Source organism: Monomorium pharaonis, chromosome 5 (genome assembly GCF_013373865.1).
Source record: "Monomorium pharaonis isolate MP-MQ-018 chromosome 5, ASM1337386v2, whole genome shotgun sequence".
NCBI classification, from domain to species: Eukaryota; Metazoa; Arthropoda; class Insecta; order Hymenoptera; family Formicidae; genus Monomorium; species Monomorium pharaonis.
In genome coordinates, this window is record NC_050471.1 from 22189276 (window position 1) to 22211261 (window position 21986).

The 21986-nt window shown below is 37.4% G+C and overlaps 1 protein-coding gene across 4 annotated transcripts in view; it reads right to left on the reverse strand.

Moving 5' to 3' along the window:
• Window positions 1-2373: 2373 nt before the first annotated feature.
• The window catches only part of LOC105833648, a 50230-nt gene continuing 30617 nt past the window's right edge, over window positions 2374-21986 (reverse strand). For all 4 annotated transcript variants that reach the window (XM_012675530.3, XM_012675529.3, XM_028192605.2 and 1 more), the window contains 11 exons: window positions 20096-20245; window positions 18101-18295; window positions 16714-16799; window positions 15733-15929; window positions 15310-15427; window positions 14734-14973; window positions 12808-12959; window positions 9844-9959; window positions 9418-9619; window positions 8593-9084; window positions 2374-6681 (listed from right to left, as the gene is read on the reverse strand). In XM_012675530.3, the coding sequence (XP_012530984.1) occupies window positions 4662-6681; window positions 8593-9084; window positions 9418-9619; window positions 9844-9959; window positions 12808-12959; window positions 14734-14973; window positions 15310-15427; window positions 15733-15929; window positions 16714-16799; window positions 18101-18295; window positions 20096-20245 (3968 nt within the window). In that variant the 3' untranslated portion in view covers window positions 2374-4661. The remainder of the gene's footprint in view (window positions 6682-8592; window positions 9085-9417; window positions 9620-9843; window positions 9960-12807; window positions 12960-14733; window positions 14974-15309; window positions 15428-15732; window positions 15930-16713; window positions 16800-18100; window positions 18296-20095; window positions 20246-21986) is intronic.

Consider the following 21986-nt stretch of genomic DNA (forward strand, 5'->3'; position numbering starts at 1 on the left):
ATTTACATGTTGAGTAGTCGAGCAATCAACTTTATCGTCACACGTTCCTATCAAGCATGCTATAAAGGATCGTTGGGTAATTCGGAGCGACCGATGTCGAAAGATTTTCGCTCTAACGAGACGCGAACGCAGAAGCAAAATCACATTCGCGTCTCGCAACAAACGGTGACGCCGAATTGCACTTCTCACGCTCTGCCTTTCCCACTTCTGCCAAAGTGAAAACAGGATGAAAAGAAACGCAGACGAGAAGATTCGATTTACTTTGTAGATGGAAATGAGGATCCACAAAGACTGCCCGATGCGAAACAGCGAATATTCAAGAAAAAGCTCGTTTGGTGAGTTTACTTCGCATTGCTTTCCTATAATCGTAAATATTATTTTACTCTAAAAATATTGCTAGTTAACAGCATTGGATGATCAAATTAAAAGCTTTGAGATATAAGAAATCTAATTTACAAAATGTAAGTAATTTAAAGACCAGCAGCGTTGGTAGATGAAAAATGCAAGAAATATTACTCTTAGAAATTATTTATTTATTTATTCATTTGAAAATGATAAAAGTTTCAGAGAAAAGAAAACTTTTGATATTTCCAGATACTTTGAGATTTATTTAAGAACAGCTGTTAGCTGTTTTTACAATTTCATTTTGCGCATAATGTAAAAAACTTTGTCTGTCAAATGATAAAAATTGATCTCTCGTAACGACATTGTGAAACACATGTACTTTTTTATTGGATTCGGGTTGTGCTGCAAGTTGCGATCGAGTGTCGCCGCAACGACGGACAATTTTCAACTTCGATCGCCCCTGGCGTCTGTCGAACAGGTACAAACATTAATGAAGTTATCCTGCGGAACTTTCTTAATAAAGAATTATTGAGCCTGTATTGGTACCCGGTTAGTTACGCTCGAAAGCATCATCTTTTTAATCGTAATATGTAATTTGATGAAAATCCTTTAAAATTTTTTCAATAATCAATTTATCAATAACTATTAATTATTATTACTGTTTTATCAAGTATTTTAATTTTTTTACATTGAAATAAATAGACTTCATAAATAAACGTAAACACAAAATTATAAACATCAATTTTTTATTTAAAAAATAAAAAATGTAAGAAGATAGAAAATTAATATTAATATTAATTAATAATAATTGTATTTTTCTAAATCTTGAAGACTCGATTTTCCTCTAATTACACAATGTGAAAAGAGAAGCCGAATAAATGTGTGTGGTAAGAAATAAGTCGATAGAAATTCCATTTGATAAAAAAAAACTTAACATCCGAACTGGATAAGACATGACGCATTACAAACGTTAGAATTGTTTCCTCGTGGATCAAAGCTACTTCGAGATCAGATTAAGCGTCCATTTAAAGATATTTTATTTAGATCTGTTTCTCGTTTGTGTCTTGCTCGAGAATTTTCTCGACCATCCTTCTTCGGACGTTTGAATGTCCATTTCTACCTTTGCAATCTTAGATCTTTGAGTTCTGAAACCTAGAGCGTTTTAGCTGTAGAATTTTTATTTATTTCTTAGGGGGATTTCTTAGATACTCAGATTCCTTAATCCTTTTAAATTGTATAGTTATTGTTCTTGAACCTTGCTTCTAAACTCCTTGGAATTGAAATTCTCGGACCAAATAGAGATTACAAATCTCACCAATGGGAACTCCTACAACTGGGGACGGCTGCGGTCTCTTCGATTACTGTCATTTCCACTGAGTGTACCATTGTCGTTTATTTTCTACCCAGCTTGAGACTGAACGAGGAGTAGTTTACCGAAACATATGTGATGTTCGTTTGTATCACATTAACCACACGCTCTGTTAATAATTGACATTGCATGCAAATAAAAAAACACAAACTGTATTTAAAAAATAAACATCGTGATTTGAACAATTTTTTAATAAGGAGCTAATATAGATTAATTAAATCGAAGCACACAAAGAAAATAAATTGTGATTAATCGTAAGTTATAAAAAAACTTTTAACAATTACTTATTACAAAAAAATATTAAAATTACATTTTTTTTTTTAACACAGTCGACATCTCTAGTTGTTCGTGCACTGTAATTGAAGAGAAGTTATTTAGGGACACCTTCATTTCAAAATTCTAATTAACATTTGACACCACGTTCAGTAGCCACCTCTCAAGCAGTACAATGTATTCCGCCAAGTAGCTAGCATTGTCTTGGAAACAATAGCCACTACTGGAAATAGACGGACCGACCTTGTCCAGAGAGCAGGCGGCCCATGCAAATTTATTAATTGGTTTAGACGGAGCAGATGAAATTATGTATCTATGCATTTGCAACCACCTCCGACGCCGTCCGAGGCATAATAATGAGGTTGCCGCGCAGGTTCGTGCTTAATCGCCGATTATCGTGTGATAATTAGACGCGCGTGCCGTAGATAATCACGATACGGAAATTACCCCTCTCAGCGACGCATCTATAGTGAACTTATGCGACATAACTGTAAATTTAGCGGAAATCATTATAATTTATCCCAATTTTAACTTTTTGTGTAATTGTTTTTATCTCTCATTACTTTGAATTATAGATGAGGGACTGTATTAATAATTTTTATTTGAACAGAAATTATGTTTAATTCATAAATTTAATGATCAGTAGTGTTAATTACATATAAGATAATTTAATAATATTCTTTTTGAAGTATGCTTATTGTAAATTTTTGGCGCTTGATTTAGGAACAATGTTCTATTTCTGTTAATAAAATCAATTGTTTAACTGTTAATTTCTGAAATAATAATTTACGTATTATATGTAGACACGTAGAAAAAATTTTAAATTTATTGTCAAAACAGCAAAAGGCTAAAAGATGAGGAATGAAGACGGCCACTCTATTTCACCGTCGTTACGATTATTCTACAGAAATCGGAATTTAGCCTCGAGAGGCTTCTCCAGAAGACAGGATCTGGCTTTTGTTCCCTCCGTTACTTCTGATAGTATATCATTCTGACAATGGGTCACGCGGTGTCACGCACCTGTCACGGTGACTGCAAGACCTTCCCCATTCGTCGTGTGCGGTGGATGATTACTGGTTACGTGCTGTCGCATAAGGTAGAGGACAACGCTGGCATCTAAACGCTAACTTAGCAATGCGTACTCCAACTCCGAGGATATGACCGAGTTATCGCTGTCAGATTACTCGTCTCTTGCAGTTCAGCGCTCTAAACTGATGAGCTTTACTCATATGAATCCGAATCATGTAAATCAGTTGAATGATTTATAACATTTTAATCTACCTGAAAGGCTTTTTCTCACGCAAGAAATAAAATTGCAAAAATTACTTTATTATGTGTTCTCACCTTCAAGTTTCGCTTTTTATAAATTTTTCTGTTGCCATGCCATTAGAGGATATTTTTAGAAACTCAATTTTATCAAAACTCGCCAAGTCCCATCAAAACACTCACCCCCCCCCCCCCCACATCTTTTTTCGCTCCTTGAACTCTGATCAGGATAACGTTTGCGAACGGATCGAATGACGTAAAACGAGATGAAACGAAAACACAAGAAAAGGAGGGAGAGAGAGGTGAGGGCGACAGAAGACAGGGACAGACTGATTGCAGAAGGTAGGAGGGATAACGTGAAAATGGCCTTTTCCTTTCCGTGCGGCGACGGTCAGAGACGAGGGGAATCCCATTATCGGGCGAACTTTGAAAATCAATTCGATCCACCGGTAATATAAGTGAGAACTCGCCGACCACTTTGTCCTACCGTACCCCGCTGCATCTGCGCGACTTATAGACCTGCTTCACTTAATAATAAAGTTTGAGGGACGCATGTAACGTCACGAGATACACGGCACGGCGTTTATATGAAAAATGGAACGGGGAGGGGGGGATGATGAATCGCTGATAGGATATATTTTTATTTCGAGTTTTTCTGTTGAAAAAGTATGAAAAACGTTTATTTTCATTGTGTATAAAGTTGTAGATGTACAAAAAGGGCGTATGCCTTGAAAATTATGAACATCTAACTCACGACGTCTATCTGGCCATATTTAACCGACTTAAAGTCGTTTAAAGGATCGACAACAAAAGCGATTTTTAACATCTTTTACGGACATATAACTCACTTCACCGGTTTAGATCTTAATAATATTGTCACGTTGTTTAAAGTATCTTAAACATTCACAGCATTATTATTATTTACATGATATACAGTTGGATAATGTATGTCTTGGATTGCGGCATAATCCTAATTAGTCATAGAAAAATAGCATGATGCAATTAATAATAACGATAATAGAAAAAGTTATACTTGTATCAAATATGCTAGAATCGCTAAAGTATTATAGGTTTAACACACGTTATTGCAACGTTTATATCTAGAATAGTAATAAATAATACAAATAATACAAATTCTAAAAAGAGAATAATCTTATGGTTCAACGGATTCACGTCATATAAATAAGAAAAGAAAGTATTTAAAAGTGTAAATAGAAAATAGTTTTGTTAATTTCATTGCTATTACAAATACGTACACACTTGCGAATGTTTCGTGGAAGAGATTGGGCGCCATCGGGGGGCTGCATCGACACTTGGCCGGAATGGTAGGGACCCATCTGCATTCCATCTATGCATTTGCGAAATAGGACGGGCTATAACACGTGGCTCTCGAATTGGCTACCGCCAATTATTTCTTGTTCGCCGGCTTCCGTTTGATCGTACCGGTATTCGAGTTACTGGAATTCCCGTTGCTGGCGGACGAGTCCGTGCTGGAGGTCTTCTCGCTCTTCGGCATCATCGTTGTCGTCGGCGTCGGTATGCCTGATTTGGTGTCGGGTGTCGAAGGCGCGTTTGTGATTTTACTGGTCGCCGCCTCCACTCTCGGCGCGATTTCTGTCTTCTCTACGTACGACGGCTTTTCAATACCAGGCTCCTCTCTCCTGCGTGAAAAGGACGGAATCCTCGTAACCCTCGGCTTCTCCCTCAGGGACGGCTTTTCCCTTTGCTCCAGCGCCCTATCTCGCTCGCTGTTCTGACAATTCTGCTGTTCCGGCGACGGTATGGCTGACACCTTCGGTATATTCCTCTGATCCCTGCTCCTCGGCAGAGTCGCCGTGGGCTTTATAATGATCTTCGGTTGTTTTAGACTGTTCACCGGAGCACAATTCTTCGGTTCCCGTGCCGTGATGATTATCCGCGGCTCCCTCTTTTCCGTTTCTCTCAAAATTATTGAACCACCGAAAATATTCGGACTTTCTCTTGTTCCTCCATTTCGCGTTGGATCGATCGCTCTCGATCCGTGCTCAATTTTGTCTTCGGAACGTGCTGTTGGACTTGTTTGTTGACTCACTTGGCATGGATTAACTACTCTTGGCGTGATCACGATCTTCGGCTCCACCATTGGCACCGTGGCGCCAACGGTGCCTCTCTCATCTCTGCCGATCACGATTTGTGGTTCCGATGCGGTCGACGTCATTATGACTGACGATTCGCTCGCTGCTGGTTTGTACCAATTCGGGTTGCCCAAATCCAAAATCCCGGAAGACTTGCCGATATCGTCATCGACACTCTGCGAGGTCGGCGAGAAGAGATATTGACTCCCATGAAGCGGACACTTCGGATTAGCATAAATAGCGTCCACACTTCCGCCAGCCTGGACACCTCTATTTCCTTCCAGGGAATCGATTATATTAGGATCCGAGTTATTTTTGGCAGAGTCTGGCCTTTTTAGTAACGGACCGACGTGTAGGTTTGTTGTGATAGGCTCGCCTTCGATTTGGCTTTCGTTTTCTTCTGCAAGGAAACCGCCCCTCTCTTGAAGGCTCTTAGAGGTTCCAAATATTCGTGGAGGTGGTAAAGGTGGTTGATTCGAAAACAAGTTCGCGCGATTACCATTCTTACAATTTTGCAACGAATTCGCATACTGCTTTGGTACGAATAGGCTACTCGGCACCGGAAGTGATCGTCTCTTCTCGATATCTGGTAGTACTTTAGGATAATTTCGTCGTTTTATCGTTTTCAAGGCCTCTTCAGGACTGATGGATTCCCTTTCCGCAGTTGGTTCCCGACAAGTGACATTTACGTCGTTCGTGCCAAAGGTTGTTAGAATTTGTCCAGTTTTTATGTAGATTTCTTCTTCCTGAGGATTTTCGTACATCGATTGTTCAGGTAATGGTGCTTCTGTATTTGTTCCTAGATCAGGACGAGGCAAACGGGATTTTAGTTTAGGATTAATCTTGGCGTACAAACTGCTTGCGCTTCCTGAATCTGACTCTTGGGGATAGATCCTGGGAGTGGAGAAATTCGGTTTTATTGTTTTCAAGACGTTCTCCATCGGCAAAGGGTCGCTTCTAGAGTGATGATGCTCAATGACGACTACTTCAGGTGCCATTAGCTGCTGTGAGCTCGGCTCGTAATCATTTTCTATTTCGATACTCTTCGTTAACTCGATCGGCACTTGATTCAAGATGGATTCTGTTCTGGTCGCCGGCGTGGCGTCAATGGCCACAGAAATTTTTGGCAATTTCGACTTTTTTCCAGGTCGCACAACCAACGCCGGGCTCTCATCGTATATCGGCTCATCTTTTCTCTCCTTCAAAGCTTCTTCCTCTATGCGCTGTTTCTCTTCTTGCTGCTGTTTGGTCAGTTTCTCTTGATGTTCCTTCTGCAACGTTTCTCGCGTTTTGCGTAAAAACCTCGGTGAACATCTATACAAACGAAACAAAACTAAAAGATAAAATTCCAATCGATTTCATATTCAAATATTCTTTAAAAACTTTTTTTTTAATAAACCAATAAAATCAATACATAAGAGACAATTTTCAAAAATTTATTTGTACAATTATTGATTATAAAGCTATAAAATTTAGTTAGCTGTTTATAGTTTTAATTATTCACAATACGTAATTATCTCTATAACGTTATTAATGAATGCAATCAAAGTTGTTTGAGAAAATATTGTTCAATGTTATCATGCAAAATATTTATACACTAAACAATATTTCTCCGCTAAAAGAAATACAACCATGATGCGCGTTAGTGTAACACATGTTTTTGTAAATTTCACGCAAAATTTCAAATTAATGCCATTAATGTTACTATATATAGTTGTTATAACTGATCAGTTATCGCGCCCAATTATTAGAAGTTATTGATCGTAGAATATTATTTTACGTATTTCGTAAATGAAAGGTACGCATTAATTTTGCGATTTTGATAACAGCCAGTAATAACAGAGCGGTTGCACTTTCATGTTTCCGAACTAATTAATCATTTTTAAGCCTGTACGTTATAACAAGCAAAAAGGCACACTTTGCCAAACGCGTTTACTTAATAACATATTATATTTGTTTATTGCATAATGCTCTATAATGTATGTTTATAATTAAATATATTTTAGGTATATACAATTTTACGGTGCATCGTTACAGTTACATTACATAAACCAACAAACGATATATGTCACAGTGCAGCCCTGTTTAATAGCTCACGAAAAGTAATTTTACTCTTTTTCAAGAAAAATTCAAAATATTGCAAATGGAAATATTTTTTTGAAATATTCATTACGCAATTTGTACATGTTACAAATTTCACTAGCTTTTTTTAATTATTGTGCCAGTACGTAACATTTTTTTTTTTTTTTATAAATCGTACTTGCTTTTATTATTAGCACTTTTTTAATTTATTATGGTACGGCAACATAAACAGAAACGATATTGCGATTTGCAAACCAGATATTGCTTGTTAAATAAACGAGAAGGGTCGAGCTGTAAGTCGAGTTCAATTAACTTTGTAGGTCAACACTTGCCAACGTTTTCCATAAGTCAATATCTAACAAAATATTGAAGAACGAGAGAGAAAAAGAGAACTGAAATTTCTGATTTGAGTGATACGAGCCATGTTTCAAAGCAGCCACTCTTTAAAGATCTTCTAATTGGATTACTAGGTCGCATAACCCTTACCGCAATCGAATTTGCGAGGGTAAGCATTTTGCGAGTATCTTCAGTTTCTCACAATTAGGAAAGACGTACAAATCGAGTTCAAAATGTTAAGTGTTACGAGAACAGCGAATGGCACACAGTACAGTAATATTAAAAGTAATTTAATAAAATTGGAGTAATTTAATAAAAATCTATAAAATTATTCAAATTGTTTATTTTTATTCAAAACATATAGAAGTTAATTCCATTCAATTTGAAAGTAAAATTCTCTAAATGGTATTTCTGATTAAAAATTTTTTAAATCTGCTTTTCTAAACGGTAAGAAAATATTTTAAAGAAATTTTCGAACTAATTATATAACAAAGTAGTTTCATAAAATAAAGCTACATACTAGTTTATAAGTTAAAATAGTATAAAAGATCATAGAATTTAATAATTTTAATTTTCAATCAAATAAATTACATCAAATTTCAATTCTTTTTACAATTTCACAATAATTATTTGTATTTGATGATATCATTTAATTTTATAACAGAATATTTATTCCAATGTGGAAATGTAACATCCATAATTATTTATAATAATATTTATAATTAATTCATTCAAAATACTTCAGAGCAACATAAACATCAAAGATTAATTATTATGAAACCGTAACCTGTTTAGAGCTTCACTAACCTGTGCACAATCTCCTGCTGAATCCATTCTCTAACCTTGATGTGAGTGTCAATGGTAGAGCTGGAATTCTGCCTCGATAGCTTCGATCTGCGTCCAAAATTCGAGTTATTGTCGTATGCCTTGTCGTTCTTTATTACGTCGTTCAAATCTGGCTTGCTGTCGCTTTTGTAGCCTAGCTGGCCGTAATGGTTCTCGTGTTTATCAGTCTTTGACCTCTTGACAGAATCGTTTTTCTTCTCGCTGCCTCGTCTCTTCAATGACTTCTCCTTTCCCTTCACGTTTTGCCTCTTATAATAGATATACAGGAAAGCCGTAAAGTTTATCAGTATAAACACAACGAAGAAGACAATCACCATCATCATTGCCGACGAGGCCTTTAACGTGTTCGGCTCTATCGTAGAACCCTCTCCAATATTTCCACCCGTTGTAAGTACAGTTGAAAGCGGTGTTTGCTCTGTGCTAGAATCTGTGATGCTGGACGGAGATGTATACCTGTTGGACAAATATCTTAAACATACAACTCGATCTAGATAAAAATGCACTTAAAACTCTATATTTATATAATAGAATAAAACAAATCACTTAAATTTAATTTCCTCTTTCAACATTACTGCTTCAAGTTTTCCAAAGTAAATTTTGTTAAATGTTTACATTTACATTTACAATCTATAGATTCATATATATGTTTTTTTTTTTAACTAAATTGAAACTGGTAAACTAAAAAGAGACACGAACAAAAAGAGAAATTGCTATGTTTAACAATAAAGCAATAAAAAATTTCGGACGCACCCAGCGTCAGATTAATTAATTGTCTTTATTACTGACCTAGCTTCGTATTTCCGGTTGGCGGTATTGTTGGCATATTTGCCAATCCCGTCGGCAAAGTCAAGAATTTGTGGTCGCGGTCCTCTCGGTCGTGTCGGGCTCGAAATATCTTTATTCGGGTGCCTGAGCAGATTGGGCAGGTCTTCATTCCAGAACTGCATCTCCACCGAACGATAATGCGCACCCATATTAGGTGGTATGGCTGCGCGCAACGGAGAATATTGCGTAATATACATATCAAATAAGTCGTAAAATAAAATTCTCGACGTAAACGAAAGTTTCGTGCGGTAATAGATTTTGTTCCCTCATTATTACGTCATTATCACATAACGCATGAACGAAAAGGTACTAATTCGTAATTTTAATATAAACTTTTCTTGTTAGCGCTTGTGTGTTACGCCAGCGCTGACATTTTTGGTGACTTACTTAGATTGAGATACGTTTGATTGACAGGATCATATTCTGGCCATTCGATCTCATACTGTTCCCATTCCTTGTACACACTAGTCAGGTAGGGGAATCGCTTGGCGACGTTGGGATTCCTGAGGGATTCGAATAATTTCTTTGATAAATAATAGCGAATGATTAATGTAGCGGCGGAAACGGCCAATAACTTTTGTTAGGCTGTTCATGGTGGCTTGGGATTAATACCGTCAGGAAATTGGAATGATGTAGACGAAGATATCGAATAATCTAGAATGTGTATATACATATATATGTTCCACAGGGATACTCGATATTATTTTCTTTCTGTGATCGTAAAAATATTACACATTTAATCTCCCATATAGAGATCAATTTTATGAAATTTAAATTTTTTAAATTACACCACTTTTTAAAACTATAAAATTCAGGGCATTTTGTAATTTAAAACTAATAAACGTAAAATCAAAATCTCTTTGTCGAAATGTAAAATTCAATAAGCTCTCTTATATTTAAAATACTGAACATTGTAATCCAGCAGATTATCTGATGTATCGACTTTTAAAAAGTCTCTCCTCTATTAATTTTAAAGATACAGTTCGCCTGTGCACATCGATGGTTTTAGCACGGGGGAATATGATTTTTTAATGATGGGTTGAACGAAACGAACACGTTGCATCCGATCGATCACGCGTGGCGGCAGCGTTCACGCAACGTGGAACAAAAAAAAAAAGAGTGTTTTTCCGTCATTCGTTATCACCGACGGTGCACCGAGACAGATGCTGCGCGTCGTTTATTATGGCAAAGAGACGCGCCCTTACGGTAGATACGGTAACACATGAAATATCGATCAGATGTGCGGCGTTACAATACAAACGCGTGGCGTTCACCGCTAAATCTAAATACCTTTGTTTTGCTTAATTGCACTGACCTAGTTCCCCCTGAGTTCTGTCACCATAGTAATGCATAGGTATGTACGTGCTAGTCAAGCCATATGTTCAAAGTGTCTAACAAAAAATTGCGAGGTTGTAACGCGAAATGTAGTTCTACAGACGAATCCCGTAAGAAACAAATTACCGTGGGGAAAGAAGTAAAATGCCGTGGAAATGTTAAAGCTGTGTAACATTAAAATGCAAAACTTATTTTTAATTAATATATTTCGATGCATAACTTTCAATTTTAATATCATTTTCATAATTTTGTTCTTTTAAACATTAATAACAAAATAAACATAAATAATTTGATTAATACGTTTAAAAACGTTTTTAAACGTAACTCGTAATAAAACGTAAAATTTGACATAATAAATTACGTAAACTGGGTTTTAAGCTTTTAATAAAATTAAAAAATCCGACATCTCGCAACTTAAGCAATTGCAAATAAATTTTTAATATAATTAGAAATTCGATATTTTTCCATTTAAACCAAGCGTGGCTTTATATGGTTTGGCGAGAATATTGGGCTTGTTCGACCGAATAAAGCGGAATGTTTTGTTGAGTAAAACGAAATATCGAAATAATTCGGAATTGTGGATAATCTGCTTTCATCGCACAAATTAAAACGGCCGATTCGCCGGATCGTTAATTCGACAATATCGAGCATCAGCATAACAAGCGTCAAATTGCACCAAGCCAATACAAAACCGAATGCGTGTGTAATACATGTATGTTTGAATATACAAACTAGAAGGTGAAAGACTTTCAGCGACTCAGTTTAACGAAAATTTGAAGAAAAAAATTATCCCACATAATGCATGAATTTCGGTCTTTGTGTATATTTGTAGTAAGAAATGAAATTACATTGCAATCGGAAATTGCATTCCATTGTAATTTTTCCTACATTATTCTGTGTTTAGCTGTTGATTGCAGTAATTCAGCGTTTGGAATAACAATGCCTTCCTTTGTTTCAATTAAAAGCAACAATATGTCGCTTCTAAAGGTATTGAATTTGCTTATACCTGACGCTATGTTTATAATGTAATATACACACGTACTCTAAGTAGAATTTTTTAATTTATTTCACACACAGAACTTACTTATTTTTAGATTACGCATATTCTCCAAACAGAGAGTGTATATTTTTAATAATAATTTATATTAATAATATATATTTCTCCTAACTAATTCGTTTTTCTAAATAAATACTTCAAATTTTAAAATTTAGTTTTATAAATGTATTCATCCTTTAATTTTCAATATTTTACAAATCGTTTAAATTGTTTTTTATTTTTAAATTGAGATGTGCTTATAGAGTTCAGTTGTTTCCAAATGTACAACGGAAAAATATGTTAGCGCCTGGTTTAATTAAACGCCTGAATGTTTAGTTAATTGAAAATCACGTTGCCGGATACGTGTGTTACCAAGTCCAACTTTACCAACTACAAATTTTCACGTCAACGCCCAACAACAATTGTTTGCTACTTGTTATTAAATACGATCGTTTCTACGCGGTTGCCGCCGCTCATATGAACTTTTAATATCAACTTTAATTTAACTTTAATACATATTGTAATCATTTTCCAGCTTATGCCCCAAATTTTTTTTCAAACTTGCATAATCAGTACCATCTAGTTCTGCAAATTTTATTTTCATTTTTCAATTAGTAATTTACTGCATTGAATAAAACGCGAAATATCTCTGAAAATGAGAGCCACACAAGAGGAATAAATTTTCAATTTATCAAAATCAAATAATTTAAATTAATTTTTTTTTTTAATTCACGTTATTACATGTGTCTACAATTTCAAATTTTAATTCGGGTTACATTAAAATAGAAATAAATTTAAATTAATTGTAATAATTCAAACGTGATCATAATCATTTATCTGAAATCTTAAAAGATATTTGAAGACGCTTGTTAATAAAAGAAAATTTAGTGCAAGAAATTTCCACTATTTCTAAAATGTATACGTTATTGCACAAGATAACGTTGCTAAACGCTTTTTCTTACTGACAATGAGTAACTCACCCGATATAGGCGAAGCTACACCACCAATTCATAATGGCCTCCGAAAACAGCGTCTCCCTAATATTGTATCGACCCCGGAACTTGCTGCCGTCTAATGGGACACCCAGTACGTAAGGTAACTCTTCCCCGTGCACGGTGTGTTGACGTTGTTGCTGCAATATAACGAGATCACTAGATGCGCTTTTATACCGAGGCGCGGATTTTATCGACACTTCTATGCCGTTCGCATAACTCGAAAATATCAAAGCTCAGGTTGTTACTTCTTCTCGGCGCATTTCTCACCCATCCCTCTCGTTTTACTCTCTTTCTTACATATCCTGTACACATATCTTCTAAAATTTCCATTTTAATACTTCCGACTATCAATCTCTCTTTTTTTTTTTTGCAAAAATTCGTACAATTTCTCATATTCTTATATTACTTTCAACTTATTTATATAATGTATATTTCAATATAATCTTTATATCCTAAATAATTTATTTTAATTATATATATGTATACGTGTATATCTTAATGTCTGCAACTCTATCTAACAATCCATTTTCAATTAATTTACCCGTTAAACTAAAGTTTATTTCGAGTTTAAACTCGCTCATCATCAATCCCACTAACAATTTTCGAATGAAATTTCCTGGGTGCGAGTTCTCAGATTTATCGCAGTCGTAATTATTTTTAGCGCGATAAACCGGGCGTATTTACAAACGCGTCAATTTGTAAAGTTCAATAAAGGGCGGAATTTACGAGAACGGGTGGAAATTAAAATTCATCGAACTCACACGTTCGCCACGTACAAGATAGAGAGAAAGAGAGACAGAGAGAAAAAGTAAAAGAGAGAGAGAGAGAGATTGAGGGAGGAAAAGAAAGAGATTGACGTAACTTGACATGGAAATGATGCACACTGCGAATCGCTGTTTGCAGATTTAAAATCTAATATCTTTATTGACGTGAGGATAGCGTTGTAACCGGAGGTACATTCAATTTAGCGATATTCTCGGTTACCGTACGGCGTGGTCGTTGTCGGCACACGCAACGGCGATAAAAATAGTTGGCCGAAATCCAAATGGGTTCGCAGCTCGGATTTTTCTCTCGGCAACTGTGCGAACACAATGGCTGCCACTAGGTCATAGCTCGTCCCTTCCGAACTAAGAAACCTAGGACAATGAACACAGTGCGCTAACTATGTCGCGTGACCCAAAATTCCGCCCCTATCTTTCGCCAGTTTATTGGCAAATTTAGAGTTGAATTTCCTCTAAAAGATTCGTATTATCAATTTTAACAATTGGAAAGAAATGTCCTCTTTAATTTCTTAAAATCATTATTTATATAATGTTGTAATTTGGAATAAGGTTTATAAACTTGAAAATATTGATACAAATGGTTTATTATTAAACTCAGAACTTAAAACATGTAATTGCTTGCAAGTGTACTCGAAGCAAGAAGAAACCGTTTTCTAAAATCTTTCCAACATTCTCTCGTTGCTCTCTATAAACAATCAGCATTCTTACGGTTCTTACGGAAAATCATAACATGTTATCTTTCTCTCTTCTGCTTATCTCTTTCTCGCAATACGTCTTCTCCTTTGCGGTTATAGAATTATAAAAAGTAAATTTCCCATTTCAGATTCGCCGATAAAGTACGGCGATGAAAAATGCCCTCCGTTTTCAGGAGCAACACTCCGCAAAGGGAATAACAACGTTGCATGAAACTGCACGAATTGGAGCATTGAAGGAAGTGCACTTTAACTCATCATCCCCGCCAGGCCGTCCCCTTTCCTCCCCCCTCTCTCTCTCCCTCTCTCTTCACATCCTTTCCTCGCCCATTGACGCAGCGTGCAACATTTTTCCCGCTCCGTGTCGGGTCCCGCTTTGTCGAGGGGCGTCTGAGCCGCGATAATCGATCTTCGTTGTATCGTCGAGACCTACTTACGCCAGAGTAGTCTTGCATAGCTTTCGGATGCGAGAAGACGTACATGTAGCTCTTCGGGTTCGCCCTTGAATGCAAATTGGCCGTCATTATTAACGGCGCCACGGTGCCGCTATCGGAGAGCGCCTCCAACACCATGTCCCGATTCTTCGTGGCGTACTCTTTCGTGAACCCGCTTGAAAAGTCGCCATATTGCTCCAGCACTTTCGAGAGGATCAGCTCCGGCTCCAGCTCGTGCGTCGCCTGAAGACATATTTCGACGATACAGAAAATTATAATTTCCAGGGGAGAAACTATCGGATCCCGATAATGGAAGAATCTAATCTAATCACAAAATCTGCTTAAGGATCTAGAAATTGATTGAAGGACTCGTGCAGAAATACAGCAATTTTTAATCTAGAGCTGAAAATCTGGAGACCCAGGAGCGGAAGAAAAAGATATCGAGGAATCGTAGGGGGTGATTCAAAGCCCTAGGAAAGAATATGTCCCAAGATAAATCCAATAAGAATGAGGGAAAATAAATAGAACAAGAATTGCTTCATATTGGGATAAACGAACTCAACACACGAGTAAATTTACTTTGGCATGGTCTCGCAGGATTTCATCCCGTTGTCCATCAAGCATGCCGTGTAACAAAGCAACTGGTGGCAGGATGTGAAATTTCTCGGATTCCGTTATACCGTACATCAGATCGAACCTAAAGACAACACAATTTGTTATTTTTAATTAGCTAAACATAGGATTTACACAGAATGTTTAAATCCTTCCGTGTGCTTCGGGCAAAACAAACATACCTACAAATCCATAATCATAATAAATATTAATAGTAGTCGTCGATAAATGGTATTGCCGACTCCACCTATATGTCGCAAACTTTTTCATCGATTTATTATTTTGTGTGAAAAACATCACGACTAAACTTAGTGTCCATATATATATATATAAGGATTGTTAGGCACTTTTATTTCCTGTGCTATTCAATAAAAAAATCAAAAATCGAACCTGCCGAAGAGCTGGATGTTCTCCATTAAATTGAGCGGCTTGTCAGGGATGACGGCGCGGTCGATCAACGGTGCGTAGGCCGGCACGTATTTCGGCTTGTGGATTTTCACGTGTAGCAGCCTGTCTACGTCCTGGTTGCGCAAGCAGAGCGCCAGTTCGTTGTCGCTAGTGGTGGGACAGTTGAGAGCGTGCGCCACCTGAAAAACGATCCCCGCCATTGCTCACGAGCGCAATGAACGCGGCCAACGACCCTGTACCCTCGGCATCGATGTAACTGTGTAACGATTCTTCGCCGTGACGAGCAACGATATGTCTTTCCGTCGAATTCAAATCGCGAGTGGGGCGGAAACACGACGCCGCGTCGTTTGTAAAACGTACGTTACCACACGCAAAAAGTGTGACAAACGGCGGCTTCTTCGTTTCGAAATTTTTCGAATTCGTGGAAAATGAAACTGAGAACTCAAGCAGTTTCGAATTCAAAGAACCATGAATTTTATATATAAATATATATAAGAGCAAGTCTAAATTAGAAATGAAAACAAAACGACTGAAGCGAAGGAACAGAAATCTAAAGACTTGCGATTTTCAAAAGTTTTAGACATTTATACGTAGAAATACATGAATACGATACTCTGTAAAAATATGAGCTATTGTATTGCACATAAAATTTTTTGGATTAAAAAAAGCATTCAAAATCGCACAAGTAAAAAAAAAATAGATAAAATTTTTTGTAAACGGTGTTTGAAACAAGAAAAACACGCTTCGAGAACATCTAAACACTTAACTTGAAATTTTATGAACTCGAAGAAAACTAGAAAAATGTGGAGCAATTTCAAAATCCGAAATTAAGTCAATCATAGAATTAATGATAATAGATGCCGCATGTAGCGATTTGTCATTCTGTAAAACTGAAATCCAAGCGCATCAATCCTCATCTCGCGTTTTTACTCACGACTATTATGCAGTGGCGTTTTTCTTTACCTGCTTGGTAATTTGCAATGGCGCCTTGCCGATGGCATCCGCGCTCATTGCCGATCCAGACATCAGAATAGCTCGCTTGAACAATCCTGCGCCAAGAAAATTAAGTAGTCAACGATTAATAATTTAATTATTTAATATTTTCGGCAGCTTTCAAACTTCGTTGAAGTTTTAAATATAATGTTTCAATTATTTGTTAATTTACGAAAATACTTGTTCTCCCCGGCTGAAACGACAAGTGATGTATTTATAATTTCTCAACTATAATTTAATAAATGATCGCATTTATGTCATGTGTGGATGAAGAAGGAATGTAATAAATATAAAATAGCACCAATATTTGAGAACCCTCGGCATGGCACGGGCATTCCTGTCTCGACGTGTAAAATATTAAGTCCGGTTATTTTTCATTGCACAATATAATTATTGGCCGGACGTGGTGGCATTGTGCGCCCGGCCGGAAGAGAAAAGTTCCTTTTCCCGGCCGCCATTGCGAGCCGGTCGGGTGAAAAATGGTCGACATCTTCTTTCTTGCTTTTGCTCGTTCACGCTGACCCTGCCGAGCGCCGCCGAGCACTCGAGAGTGCTTGAGTGCTCGTGGCCGATGTGTGCTCACCATTGAACACGTGTAGACGAGCGATTCTTAGTCCCTTGTCAAACTCGGAAATATCACAATGCAAGTCCGTACGAATCGGAAAAGGGGAAATTCGAAAGAAGTAATTGAAGTCATTGAGGAGTCTGAATAAACTACTATTCACTAGTTGTGCGGCCATTCAATAATTATATTATTAGGTTAATAATAATATTATTTTCAAAAGAGTTATTCAACTCTAAATTACATTTCCAACAATTACTACTTCTTCATAATTTTATTGTAAATAATTTTCACTTTCAGATTCAGTCCATATATGTATGTACATATATTTCATAAATTCTTTCATGATCAATAAATCATTCATTCGAAAGCACAGCAATCGACCGTACACGTGATTGTTTTGCATTTAATGTAAGTACACGTATGTCCATCTCTCTTGCTCTAATTCCTCCTGCAATTAATCCCACGATTATCTCTCGCCGACTCGGAAATCGTGATCCTATATGCGATCACTGTACGCTCCTATGACCATGGATAATGTTTCCAATTACAACGAGGAGAGGGATTAGCTCGGATTGCATATAGTCCTTTGATTCTTGCAACAAATATCGTAGAAGTAGATGTTTAAGTTCTTTTTTTTTTCGAAACAATTGGTAGAAATTGATAGGAATCAAATGACGATAAAATGAGAGAACTAAATTATAGGAGGCAAAGAAGGAAAAACTTTACAAGAGGGTAATAAGGAGAAACAGCTTAGTATAATGTAATGTAGAAATTTAGTATTTTTTTTTTTACCTTTTTTATTGGCAACTGGACTGATTAGAAGCAGATTAGCAAAGACAGCTCCAGTTCCATGGCCAACCAAAGTAACGCTATTAGGGTCGCCGCCAAACTCTGCGACGTTTTCTCTTAACCAAAGCAATGCTGCTATTTGATCCAACAGTCCGAAATTACTTGCTGTATCATCTCTAATTCCGGGTCTCAAAAAACCTACGATAAAAATCTTACGATTAATACAAAAATAAATGTTCATATATATAATTCTTATTTTATTCTTATCTTATTCTCAAATCGTATTTTTAATAAAAAGAGCAATTTGGTAAAGTTGAGGAAACTAAGATTATAAAAATCGTAAAATCTCGAGATTCAGAAACTTGTGAACTTGAAAGAATAAAACTCTAAGCAAATAACAAGATGAGAATGTAATCCTCGTGCCAATTAAAAGTCTAGAAAGTCAAGGGGGTACAATCAACTCGCGAATTAAGGAATGATTCAACGATCCAAGGGGGTAGCCTTAAATTTTTCACCGGTAAGACCCGTTGGAACTGAATATCCAGGAATCCCCGCGAAAGAAGGAGGGAAAGCTCATTAAAATAAGTCCCATAAATAGTAGCCACTCGACAAGCCAAAAGCTTCTGAGACACACCTCTCTGGTTTTTCTTTCTTATTGGGATCTCGAATAACTGGGATTCCAGGTTTCAAGATCCCCGGGGGACTCGTGTATTCAGTGTCCCAATTAATTAGCCCCGCGGAGATGCAAAATTCTCCCCCCCCCCCCCTCGTGCTTAAACATGAAGCACTTTCGCGCGGTAACGCGATCGCCCGGGCTCTTTTTGCTCGGCAGCCGCTTCGCGCTCGGGACCATATTTTTCCCCTGTTTTGCGCAGGGCGGACATGGCGGCGGCGGCAGGGCGGGTTGAAGCTATCCGCAGGCTCCTCACGGGCTAACTCCGGGCCGCCTAGAGCGGGTCGGGGTTACTAAGCGCTTCCCCAGCACTTTAACCTAATTTATGATTATGGTTTCGCGTCCGCCTCTTTTTTTCTTCCGCCAACCACTCCACTTACCGGATATACCGAATGTACCCACACCCGCGTACACGTGCGCGCCACGAGCCCTCGTCTATTTGCATCGCGCCGTCGCTGTCATCTCGCGAGAAGGGATTGCCGGAATTTCGCTGTTAACCCCTTCAGGACGACCACTGTACACGACAATTTCGGATTGCAGGTGCCGCGATGCGCCACGCTTCTGGATGGCAGTTTTTAACGAACTTTTTGAATAATGACGCTTTCGCATGACCGCCCTCGTCGTGCAACGAGAAATATATACTATTACTGCACCAGTTGTATACTTTTTTTTTTTCGCGTAACAATGAGAAAAGTGCACACCCGGATAATACACGGAATAATTTAACGTTTTTTTCATACCAGAAAGTATCAAGTCGCAATCTAGTACCACCTCATTGTTGTTAAATTGCCCGTATGAATACGAATATTTTTATAACTGATTCGACCAAGTTCAAAAAGATAAAAGCTCCATATTGTATTACATTATATCTGCGTTACCTTTCGCGAATTTTACTAGGTGCACAAGATGGTTTTTCTTTTTACTTAAAAAAATGTTGTTTGCGATTAAGCTGATACAGCGGAGAGCATCATTTACACTTCCGGTGACATGATAAATCTACTGCCCTGTACCGTGTGACCTCGTGTAAACTTTCTTTGAAGGTAAAGTTCAATATTGAAAAGCTCGAAGCGATAAAAATTTAGATAGGAAGTTTGCGGTGCAGGCAGCAGCCATGGTAAACGACAAACCGTAACGAAGTTATTTATACACCATGGCATACAGTAAAAGTATATTAGACGTTGGTACTTTTCCGCTTTGCGGATCGATCGACAGCCCTCCGCTGTCTGCAGAACAAGAGCAAAAAGGAAATCGATACTTGTTGCAATGATCCTTGTATCTTTGTATCTGTTACTTTTTTTTTTTTTTTACAAATTTATGTTTCTTACCTAGGATGCCAAGGCGGAAATTAATTGTAACAAAAACAATGTTGCCGTAAGCCGCCAATATAGTGCCATCATAAGGATTACCACTATTCCATTCGAAGCTTTCACCATGGATGAACACCATAACCGGATACTTTCTCAGACTTTTCTGGCCTGAAACAGGAAAACAAATGGAACGTGTTGTAAATATTTATGTCAATGCAAATGTAATTTGTTCTCTCCCTAATGTTGACACTTAATTTCTGAATTAATCTTGCAGTCCTTCCTCAAACATTCTATAATTCATATTAATCGGCAAATAAAAATAAAATCTCCAACATTATTCTTTGGCGATCAGCAGTAATTCACTCTTTTCAGCGATGGTAATTTTTTAATTGTATTTAAGAAGCTTTCGGGTCCTCTGGAACGCTCCCCGAGGATCTCTGATTTACATCAGGCGAAAAATTATCGCCGGAGTTTGTTCGCGAAAATGGAAGCACAGGATTAGTCCCGAAATTTATATCACCCCCCCTTGCGAACTATTCACACAGTGAGTTTTCGATATTAGGGTAACTATAAATTCTTCTCCACCCCTATCCTTCGAACTAAGGAGTTTCCTTTTAGCGTACGATCTGCAAATTAGACTAGGACGACAGTCTTCTGTGAGATTTATCGGAAAATACGTTCCGCCAAACTTTCTGCTGACATTTGAATATCGAATTTGTCGCTGATTGTAAGTAAATCATTCCGAATACGGCAATAAAGCATCGATAAATCAAATTGCCAATGATATAAGTGTCAATATTTATGAGTTACGCAACAGATTATTACATTCCAATTGTTTAATAAAACTCCTTGTTTTTACTAAAGCTTCGAATATTTATTTTTTCAGAAAAAAAGGCTCATAAAAAATTTAATCTCTCTGCAAAATATTTTGAGTTTGTGTGTGTGTGTGTGTATGCAGGTTTAAAAATAAGTATAATTAAAAAATATTTCTCTTTAATGAGCTATAAAAGATTCAAGAGACACAAATATCATTTAGATGGCTACATCGGGGACGAAATGGCAGAGATTTCATCCCTTGGCGACTTTGAGAGGCAACGATCTAAAAACTCATTTAGCCGCGACGCTTATCCCGAGATTTAATTAACGGTTTCAATTATCACCGACGACCGTTCGTCGAACTAACGTATCTCCTATTTCCTTCGAAACGCTCGATAGAATGGCTGGCGCGCACTCGATACATCTCGATAAATCAAGACACTCGATCGTGACATTCTCCCTACCGAATCTTCTTGCCGCCCTACTGACAACGACAACTCGTCCCATATATATCACGATGTGAATATCGATTTTCAGCACTTAAGAGCCCCTAGAGCAGCGAATAGTGTAATAAATGTATATGTATTTAAAATTCTGAAAATAGTTAACCCAGATACATTACTTCCTCCCTCCCTCCCTCCCTCCCTCTCTCTCTCTCTCTCTCTCTCTCAATACGCTTATTTGTTTCACTCTTTGAACAAATTTATAATATAATGTTAATGATATAACGTCATTTATCACATTATCGGTGATCATACTTTCGTTTCGCCCAACTTGAGCCTTATAAATATGCATTTTCTTTACGCGTAAAACCTACGTATCGAAGCCCATAATGTTTATGGAACACAAGCGACATTGTAACGCGGGCAACTATTCTATCTCATTTCTCCTTCACGAGGAGTACTGCGATGGTTGCCGCACAATCGCGTCCACGCTCGCGTCCCTCCGCTGGGTCCTATACATCATAGCGATCTCGAGCCGGAACAAGCGCCAGGAGAACAAGAGAAAGCGACAGGGACACGCGATCGCCGCGAAATTTACATGAAAATTGAAAGGCGGATCGATCGATGCGTTCTGCATAAAATTTATGTAT